Source organism: Herpailurus yagouaroundi, unplaced genomic scaffold (assembly GCF_014898765.1).
Source record: "Herpailurus yagouaroundi ecotype Mexico unplaced genomic scaffold, PumYag 29, whole genome shotgun sequence".
Classification (NCBI taxonomy): domain Eukaryota; kingdom Metazoa; phylum Chordata; class Mammalia; order Carnivora; family Felidae; genus Herpailurus; species Herpailurus yagouaroundi.
Window position 1 is genome coordinate 106,319,349 of NW_024412377.1, and position 10,564 is coordinate 106,329,912.

Genomic DNA, 10,564 nt, shown 5'->3' on the forward strand with positions numbered 1-10,564 from the left:
CTACCTGGAGCCCTCTTCGTCTTAGAATGCTGGACTCATCCATCTCCCCCTCCGCTTTCTCTGAGCCTCACAACAGTCTAGCCATGCTGTACTACCTCTACTTCGGCACGCTAATTCAGAGCCCGGCAGCTGCTGAACACTTACATCACGCTCTAGCTGATTGGAGCCCAGAGTCAGCTGGTCCCACTTAGTTATGCACTCCAGCAACTTCGGAGATCACGGAGGCTTGCAGTTCGCTGGGAGAGCGCAGCAAGTGGGCTCAGGTACCTAATGCGTTTAGCCAGGCGGAGTCGGCTCCTGCTATCAGAGGGGAAATCGTGGGATCCCTGTTTCGCCTTCTCCTTCAAAATGCTGGCTCTGGCATTCTGGGCGACCCGTAAATGGCTTTCGGCAGCGGCTGTGGGTCAAGCCCCTTCTGAAGCAACGATAAGGTCAAAGTGGCTAAGTAAATCAGGGGTGACAGACACCTCCGTAAAAGGCAGCCACTGACTGGGACGGTGAAAAACCAGGGCACAGCTGGTCAGCCAAGCAGCACCACTGTGCCTGCCGCTCATCCTTTCTGATGGCATCAAAGAAAAAACGGAGCAGAACACGCTGCCTGAAACCCTGAAAACAGAGGGCTCTGGGCGGCTGCTCTTCCTGCCTTGGCAAAACACTTCACACTTCCCAGGGTGAAAGCCCATTCATTTACATAAATACCTTGCCAGTGGATTCCTGGCCCAAAGACAGAAACATTTTCGGTAACAATTTCCCTCCTGATAGTAACTTTTGTTGATACCTGACCAAAATGTAAAAAGGCAGAAGAAATTCTAAGAGCCATCATTAGTTGGAATATTAACCTATTTACAGTCTATAAGCAGCAAAAAAAAAAAAAAAAAAAAAAAAAAGATTCCCATCATGTGCAATTTCACAGTCTGTTTCATCTTGTTTACTCCGCTCCTCCTCATCTGATTTCAATTCAAAGCAACCAAGAGATGAATATTAAGTTTTCATTACTGGCCTGGCCCAGGAGTAACGATATACGATACTACCAATTTATAATAAATTATTCTCCCTTGATTTCTATTCTCAAGATATTGAAATTGAGATTATAGTTGGGTTCTGAGGAGGCAGATTCTAGGACCCTCTGCAATTCATCTGAAAACCACATTCGCCTTCACTCTCTCCATTAGACAGACTTTCTCTCTTTTTTTTTTTTTATTTTTTTTTCAATGTTTATTTATTTTTGGGACAGAGAGAGACAGAGCATGAACGGGGGAGGGGCAGAGAGAGAGGGAGACACAGAATCGGAAACAGGCTCCAGGCTCTGAGCCATCAGCCCAGAGCCTGACGCGGGGCCCGAACTCACGGACCGCGAGATCGTGACCTGGCTGAAGTCGGACGCTTAACCGACTGCGCCACCCAGGCGCCCCTAGACAGACTTTCTCTTGAATGAAAGGGAGTGAGTAAGACGAGCATTTTTTTTCAAGTCCACATTTCCTGGGTTTTACCTTAGCCCAGATATCTGACGTCTAAGTGTGGGGGGCAGGGAAGGAAGTACTAGAGGTTCCTTACCCACCCATCTGCTATTACACGAGCTTCCTGTCTCTTTCTGGCTGTCAACACACTATTAGGCGTGCTATCAATTGATTAGATTATGTCATTAAAAATAGCTTGGGGATTTATGAATCTAACCACTGAGGAAAAGTGATTGCATTTTATGTTCCCAAACAGTCTTTGCATATATCTTCAGACAAAGAGAAACCTTGTCAAAAAATGCCACCACTAGCAGAGGCATCAGCAGAGAAGGGTGTCAGTGTGCTCTTCCACTTACGTGTGCACATTTGACACCACTTAAGGAACAAAACCCCAGGGAGTTTTTAGTTCTCTTTCCCATGTGCAGAAGTAGTGCAATCTCTAAAAGCAAAGAGCGAGCACCAAAGTGATCCGTGGGCAAGCCAAAAGGCACCAAAAAATTCTATTGCAAACAATGGTTTGAAAACGATTTCAAAAAACCGTATGTTTATTTACATGGAAGGACAAAACAAAAAGGAAAACAAACAAACAAAAAGGAAGGAAACAACCCAAAGAAAAAGCCTGAAAGCCTGGAGGGTAAGGTCTGCTTCCTACCTGTGAGAGATCTGCCAAGCTGGTGGAAATAGGTCCCCATTCTTGACAGGCCCACCTGTACTTGAATCTTTTCCTGCAAAAGGGAGACCTTTTCCTTCAATGAAAGCAAAAGGTATGACAGTTGTTGACCTTTCTCCCTCAAGTCACCCTCCTGAGAGAGGAGCACGAACAGTTGCCTGAAATTTGAAGTGGCATCTTAGACAAAGTGCCTTGGCAGCAGGTAAGAATATATTTACCAACTTAGACTGTCACTGTCATCTGCACACAGAGGCATAAGGAACTCCTAGCTGGTTTCAGGAAGAGGAAAAAAAAAAAAATCATGACCTAAGAACCTGAACTTTCAAGAGCAAAAGCCAAGCCGGGGTCCTTACACATGCCTGTGCTCCGAATACTGCCATCTTCATTGTGCTGATCAGTCTAGCAAAAACACGGTCTAGGGGAGGGTACAGCAAGTTTTCCCTACAGAGAAGGAAGAGAAGAGATTTTTTTCCCCTTGAAATAAAGCTCATATAGGATGCCAGGAAGGAGAGAGAGAAAAAAAAAACCAGCAGAGGCCAGAAGTATCTTTTCTGTGACCAATTGGGTAAGCGAGCTGCAAATGCTGTCTCAAGACATTTCGAGGACACCCTGTCAAAGAGTCAAGTGATGTGTATCCCAGATAAGTTGACTCTGTGTATCCCAGGCATGAGGCAGCTACAGATGTTTGGTGGGTGGGAGTGATAAAAAGGAATTTGGTTAAGGGAGGAAAGTATGTTTCTTAACAAAAGAATATTTTGAGATAAAAATCTAGTTTAGTATTCAACCATTAACTAAGTCTAAGATGAAGATTAGAACCACTGCAGCATCAAATCTAGTATGAAAAAATATCGATTACCTGTCAAAATGTATCACTTTGAGAAGTGATACATACATTTTAAAGAAATAAAACCAGCCAGAGGCAAAAACATTTGGGACAAAAATGAAAGGCTGCTGAAAAATAACATCCAGCAATAATGGCTTAGCAGAGGGAATAGTAAAAGGAAAATTGCTACATTTACCCTTTGCTATATATTTTCTCATCAGGATAAGCCATGTGTTAAAATGCAATAAAAACTTCAAGCGATGACACTATTCACAGATAATAATTAGGATCTAGCCTAATTTCCATTAATAAACTCATCTTTCCTGCAATTTAACACCTTTATGGAATTTGTTCACAATATTGTGAGTTAATTCAGAAAGTACCAACCTCAGTGTTTAATGCTCTTATATGTGTATTCAAATAAAATTTCTTAGCTTTTGTCATTAATTATACTCTAAAGCCAGGGGCTTCACAGTACTTGATTTTTTTAAAAAGGTATTTGTATGAATACACCCCATGCATACTCTATTGCAGGCATAATTTACTCCAAAGAACACTCAAAATCCATGGACACTGCAATATGGGTAAAATTCAAATTTTAGTGATCATTCCAATAAATGGCTTACAGTAACAAAAACAATTCTAATCCTGATTGAGCAAAATGGGAGCGGGGATGGAGTGGGGACAGCATAAGGTTACACACATTCTCAACAAAATGGTAGACTGAGATCTTGTAATTCCTGTCTACAGTTATATCGTTTGGTATAAGGATACAGGTTTGCCATCTGATTTAGCTGGTCAGTTAACTTTTTAAATTTAACTTTTTAAATTTTGCACAAATTTAAAAAGAAGTTACCTCTCTTCACTAGTTTCACACTGGTTACCCCAAAGTAAACATTCGTTCTGATTATACCCACTCTGCAGCAACTTAAGGTTCACTGAAAAACTGCCACGAGGAACACTTTGAAGAGGTTTTTTTAAAAACCTAAGATAGGGGTGCCTGGGTAGCTCGGTCCGTTGAGTGTCCGACTTCAGCTCCAGTCATGATTTCATGGTTGGTTGGTGGGTTCAGGCCCCACAACGGGCTCACTGCTGCCAGCACAGAGCCCACTTTGGATCCCCTGTCCTCCTCTCTCTCTCTGCACCTCCCCTGCCTACATGCTCTCTCTCTCTTACATAAGTAAATAAATAAATACATGCATGCATACATATATACATGCATACATTCCTAAGATAGCGGAAGTTTCCAAACTTAACCTTGCCCATCGCACCGCACCGACCTAATCCGTTCCCTACCAGCAGCTCCCAGTCTTGGCCCTGGGACCACCTACACACAAGCTAAGGAGGCCCAGATCAGAGAGGACTGAGAGAACCGTTTCCTGGTGGAGGAAGAGGCTTCTCCCTTCACATCAGCCACAGAGAGCAGTGTCAGAAGAATGCCACTGTTCCCTGTCCCTCATCCCATCAGTAAGAGTGGTCAGGATACTCCAAACATGATTTCTAGTACTATCAGCACAATCTGTGGGGGGATCGTGCCGTCGTCTTCTCTTGCACGTGTGTGACAGTGATCACTACTTCTGCTTGAGTAAGGTAGACAAACAGCCACAAAATGCATTAACCACCATAGCCTGTCTGTTACTTTTAGATAACAGACCAAGGATGCATGTATCTTTTATGTATGTGCATTGGCCAGTTAAGTGTATGTAGCCAAGTAGACAAATCCTTCTTCACTAACTGATTACTTTTTCCACTCATAAGGTCAATGTCAATGGCCAATGACCGTGTCTGTATTTAAGAAAAAGTAATATCAAAGTCATAAGAACTTAAAAGGAGAAACAGGCTATTCCCGAGAATGCATACAACTCTCCATTATTGTGAATATAATCATACTGCAATGTAAACCCTGAAGGCCAATGACCAATGTGGCTGGGAGATCTGTTCAAAAATACATTCCCGTGTTTACATTTACATTCCTCCCCAATTTTTGCACTTTATTTTCCTCCATGTTTTACTTCTAAATAATAATAGTCGACATTTATTGATCACACACTATGTGCCAATCTCTGTTCTAAGTACACAGTTCATCTCATTTAATCCTTACACCAACTATATCAAATAGATATTATCCCCATTTTACAGATGAGGAAACTGACCCCCAGAGAAGTCAAGTAACTTCCTAAGATCACACAGTCAAGGAAAGGCAGACTGAGACACCGGCTCTTTCAGGCTGACTCTCCAATTTTGGTTCCCAATCACCCTATTGCCTGTTTGGGTCTACGCAAAGGAGGAAAAAGGACTTCCAAGGTGAATGAAAACACATGGAAGGCGTTAGATATTTTTAGCTCCTAAAACTACCAAAACTAAACAACTAAACAACTAAAACTAGTTGTAAGGTGTCACTGGTCAGAACACATCAGAAAGAGCATTAAGGAATGTCAGATTCCACAGGCCATGTGTCTCTAAAAGAGTAAAGGAGCAGCGTTTCCACTGCTTCAGGAAAGAAGCTAGAGAGGACCCCTGGGGAAGGAGGAGGAAGAAGAGGGCAGCCATAGACAAGTTACGGAGGATGGGCTCTGCTTTCTTCTTAGATGTCCCTGTGCCTCTGGGGACTCCCTCTGAGTTTGATCAACTCTTTACGCTTCTGGCGGCTCCAAAACGATTCAATTCTAAATACAGCGTAATACTTTTACAATCATGTAAATTCCACACAACCAAAGGTAACCTTTCAGTTCTCGTATCAGGCATGATACACACCCCCATTCACCTGTGGGGCTTTCTGGAAGCTCTTAATTTCCTGGTCCAATACTCTTCATCTTTTCTGGAATTTACAACGGAAGGCACTCCTTAAATCTCCCTTTCCTTTTAGGTGAAATGACTCAGGGCGAGGCTGTTCAGCCTGTTCGGAGCAATACTGAAACTTCCCTTCATTTGCTGGAAGTCGTGACTCTCCAGCATCCTCAGCAGAAAGGACCCTGCACAGAGAGCCGTCCCTGCCCAGGCTCTGCCAAAGAGGAATCTGGTAGCTTGGGGCAAGTCCCTTAACTTCCTGGAGCTTCAGTTTCTATCACATTAAATTGAAGATATGACAATGGGCTTCAGATCAGGAAGATAGGGAAAGGAAGAAATTGGGAAGTTTGGGAAGTTGACCCTACTGTCCTTCAGGGGGGGGCCTCCTGGCCCCATAGCCATGTGTCCACACTTTCCTTCCTCTTCTATTATCTTTCAGGCCACATCAGCCTGCAGAGTATCAACAACACATACCATTCAGCCACCTTCTGGCTTTAAGGCTCCTACGCCCTGTGCAGGAACACGCGAGAGGCAGAGGACACAGTTCAGCTCCCCAGCAGTCGCTTCTCACTGCCATTCTCCCAAGTCAGAAAGCAGCAAGCATGCTGACACCAGGGGTGGGCTGAAGCGCGGGGGGCCGAAACGCACACCACAGTCTGCGTGCCAACTCTGAGAACAGGTTACATACTTGGCTCCAAAGGACATTCATCTTCCTTTGTGCCTAATATTAATACTGTAATATGACAAGATTCTTGTCTGAAGTTACTCCTGTCTAATCTCTAGCAATATTTGTTGTTCATTAAAGTAGCATGCAAGTGAACCAGATATATATCACCAGTGTCATCAATGCCCAAAAAGTAAAAAGACACCTGGATGCAGGTTCCATTCTGTTCCAAGTCCCAGGAGATAGTATGCTCAGGAGGCAACATTGAAATCATGAATTCCCTTGTCCTAGATTTTAAATGTCATTTGAAATTTTAAAATAAAGCTCTAATCTCTACGGTCAAAAAAGGTAAAGAACTACCTCGCACTATATGTCTTTTTCTCCCCAAAGCAAAATGTTCAAACATGTAAGGAAGAGGACTAAAACAAAGGATGGGCTGCCTGCCTTCCAGAGAAAGAATTTTTCCTACTCCTAGGAAAGGGGAGGGATCTAACACCTTCCCACTGACGATACACCAAAGTCTGAATTTATCCAAGAGTAGCATTTTCTAAAACACATGTTTCATTTAGCAGAAATTGCAGGTGGGGGTCAGCAGCAAGCATATGCCTATAAAATATGCTGCATCCCACGCTGCCTGCATTTAGCTCCATTTTCCATCCCGCCTGTAATCCTGAAGACTCTTTAAATGTATGCAATTGGTGATTTCTACAATGTAACATGCATGATTTCGCTCAAGGCTTTTCATAAGAAAGCTATATTGTCTTGACGTTTGCGTCACCTTTTTTTTATCTAATTATTTCTGGCATATTACCCATCAAATCACTACTGACAATATGACAGGAATCACGGTATTGAAAAAATTACATCCTAGAAGGAAATAATAAAATATAAATCACATACATAATTTTCTTTTGAACATTTTAACAATGACATCCTCATATACATATGAAATATAGCAGACTATCCCCATAAATGCCCTAACATCAATCACAGCAGGAAAATATTCTCTAGTTTGCGAACACACGGATCCAGCAAAATATAGCATTTCTAATAAAACTGGGTAATACGACTTCATTTTTTTCATACGAGAGCATTTATGAAGATCTGACAATTGGAAATAGCTCTAATATATTTTTTTCAATTATGCCCCTTCATCTCTAAATGATACACAGCTAACACTGGGAGTGTGAACCAGTGGTTAGCAAACTCCTGTATTTCAATATTAATAGATATATCAAGATCAGAGTAGATGAGTGAAGTGACATTGGCAGTCCTGACTCTACAGGAGGCCTATCAACCAGATGAACTTTAGAAACAAGTAAGTCAGTAGGGATATATGTAAATGATAACACTCCTGGCATCAACTAAATATTTCATGAGCTTTGGAAGCAAAGAGACAGTCCTACAATTATTCCTAAAGTGACCAGATATACCTAGAGATAAAAAATGAAGCAAGATAATTTTGAAAAATTTGGAACTGACTTGTCCCTATTTCAAGTATAGCTACTGAATCAGAGATTACAACAGCACTTTCAGACCACGCACACTAAACTGTTTCTTAATCTCACACTGACAGGAAGCTAAGATCTAGGTTAAATGTAATGTTAACCTAGCTACAATTCTCAAATAAAAGTAAGCACAAGGCAGTGGGGGAGGGAGGGATCGGAAAAATCTTCTAAGGAGAAAAACCAAGCTAGTCACTGTGGAATTTAGAACCTGAGTGACCAAGGACAGCATGTTCAATGAAATTAGGGCCAGACTGCACACATGAAGTAGTAAGCATTCTTTCTAGGTCTGTATGTTTATACTGACACGCTTACGATACAGACATGAAGAGCTGTGTGCAAGCTAACTGCTTTAAACCCTACAATCATATCTACAGCCTGACTCTACCTTGAGACACCAACATAGATTAATCCTGAGGTTTTGAATGGGAACCTCTTCTGGTTCTTGTTTGCATCGTGCGCACGTAGCCAAGCACTTTTGGTGTCTCTTCCACAAATACTTTGGAGCTAAGTAAGGCTAAGAGGTACACACAAAAGGGTATTAAGAAACACCTCAGCCTGTTTCAGGCAAGCATATCTAAGTCAGATGTTGTGTGTGAAACCTGTTAGTGACTCCACTGAACCCCACATGTGGTTGGCCTTTCTTTCCATCACCCTGCACTAACACATCATTCAACTCTAACGGGCACAGACATAGAGCTGCTTCCAGCAACTCCTTTTCGGATAATGGCAAGGAGTACTCCTTGGGACATGACCGCGTAACACAGCAACATGATACAACACTGCTTCTTGGCGGTACGAACTCTGTCGAGAAACTCTCCCTTTTCGACGGTACGAACTCTTCCCTTTAAGCGTGCTCTTCAGAGAAACACAAAATGTGCTCCAGAGTCTATTGCATTAATCTTCATCAGTTTCTTGCAAAGTAGCAAGGCAAGAGACTGGCCCAATTTACCAACAAGGAAAGTGAGGCAATGAGATTAACAGAAGAGCCCAAAGTCCTAAATCAGCTTAAAAAAAAGGCAGAGCAAACCAAAGGATTGGAACTTCTGAGTCAGAGACCAGTGCCCAGACAGCAGCTAAGCTCCAAAACACCTCCCCTTTCCTCGTCTGCCATCCCCGTTCATCCCACGGATGCTTTAACAGAAATCCAAGGGCAAGAGCTCGCCTGCCAGACCTTCAAAGAGACACACAAATAAAAAACAAATGTGTGCATACCCATGTTTGGATATGCATATAGGGGGACGAACAGAAGACTAAATGAAGGTCAGACCAAGGATAAATACTCAGGGAGAAGTCACATGAAGCAGTGCCCAATCACACAATATTAATGTCTACCTAGATCAGAAAAATGATGTTGAAAACAGTGTTTAAATTTCAACTGTACAGATGACAGATCAACTCTTTTTTTTGTTTTTGCTTTTGTTTGTTTCTTTGTTTGTTTGTTTGTTTGTTTGTTTTAGGGGTTAAGTGTCCTACACTTCAAGAACATACAGTCATGCATTTATATCCAAAATACCATGTGATTCTTGGGATTCTGTCACACATTTAGTCTGTGACTCTTCCAGAAGAGTTTGATGAGCAGCCTCTGTTTTTTTTCTTTCTCTTTCTCTTAGCTCAGGAAAATCAAAACACTTGTCTAGCTTTCTTAATATTTCAATATGATAAATGCAATAAATTTCTATTGTAGAACATCTTGTTCTACAAAGACCACCATGAAATCATATCTAATTCCAAAGAACAGTGATACATTACCTTTAGGTTTTGTCAACAACAAAATATACATAGCCTTTATATATAAAGGACCTGGAAATTGCTATTAAAAGTTGTCTTTAAAATAGTTCTTTAAGTAAAACTAAGGAGTAGCTTTAACAAAAATTAATATTCTCAAAACATGACAGTAAATGTTTGAAAACTGATCTTGCTGAGAGGTGATTTAATTTCTTAGATTTAGTGTCTCTGTAGTCTATCTAAGAACGCAGCTCAAGCACATTATCCTTAAAAATCAAGGGAATCTATCTCAAGTTTTACAGACCTATATAAAGTCACTACGTTCTGTTTGAGATCCTTTGCTCATCCATTTATATCCATTAATCTTAATGATATCATTAATGCACAATGTGTTTCACAGAAACTAATTGTATTTTGCCAGAATCGAACATTAACAATTATGCCTCCCATTATCACCTAATAAAATAAAATTTAAAAAGTCTCGGGCACATCAGTGAATATTGTGGTGTGGTAACTAATTTGCATTTTTAATGCTACAATAAATTGACCAGATTATCATCAATTAGATAAATTAATATTCTGTAAGTAAGACCATAGGGGAATTATTCTGTTAGAAACTGACAACATTTGACACGCATTTCCTTGAGCTTTATTGAATACAGGCTTAGCCCTTCTTTGTCCTCTTATCTAAAGCTGGCCTTTGTGACTTTAGCTAATACCACACAACAGAACACATTCCTCTTTAATTTTATATACTTATCATTGCTGTGAGCAAAGAAAGCAGATTAGAAAATCTGAGCTCTTCAAGTAAAGGAGAAATATCTACCTGGGCAATACAACTGCCCTGAGTCAGAAGCATGTGAATCAATTTGTTTACATCTTGTGTGTGTGTGTGTGTGTGTGTGTGTGTGTGTGTGTGTGTGTGTGTGT

At 41.3% G+C, this 10,564-nt stretch overlaps 1 protein-coding gene across 8 annotated transcripts in view; it reads right to left on the reverse strand.

Annotated features, from left to right (window-relative positions):
* Positions 1-10,564, reverse strand: part of MAST4 (microtubule associated serine/threonine kinase family member 4) — a 570,307-nt gene that overhangs the window by 351,131 nt on the left and 208,612 nt on the right. For 2 of the 8 annotated variants that reach the window (XM_040451750.1, XM_040451733.1), the window contains exon 1: positions 5-156. The exons of the other annotated variants lie outside the window; for them this stretch is intronic. In XM_040451750.1, the coding sequence (XP_040307684.1) occupies positions 5-43 (39 nt within the window). In that variant the 5' untranslated portion in view covers positions 44-156. Of the gene's footprint in view, positions 1-4; positions 157-10,564 lie in introns of those variants that run through there. 8 annotated transcript variants of the gene reach the window in all.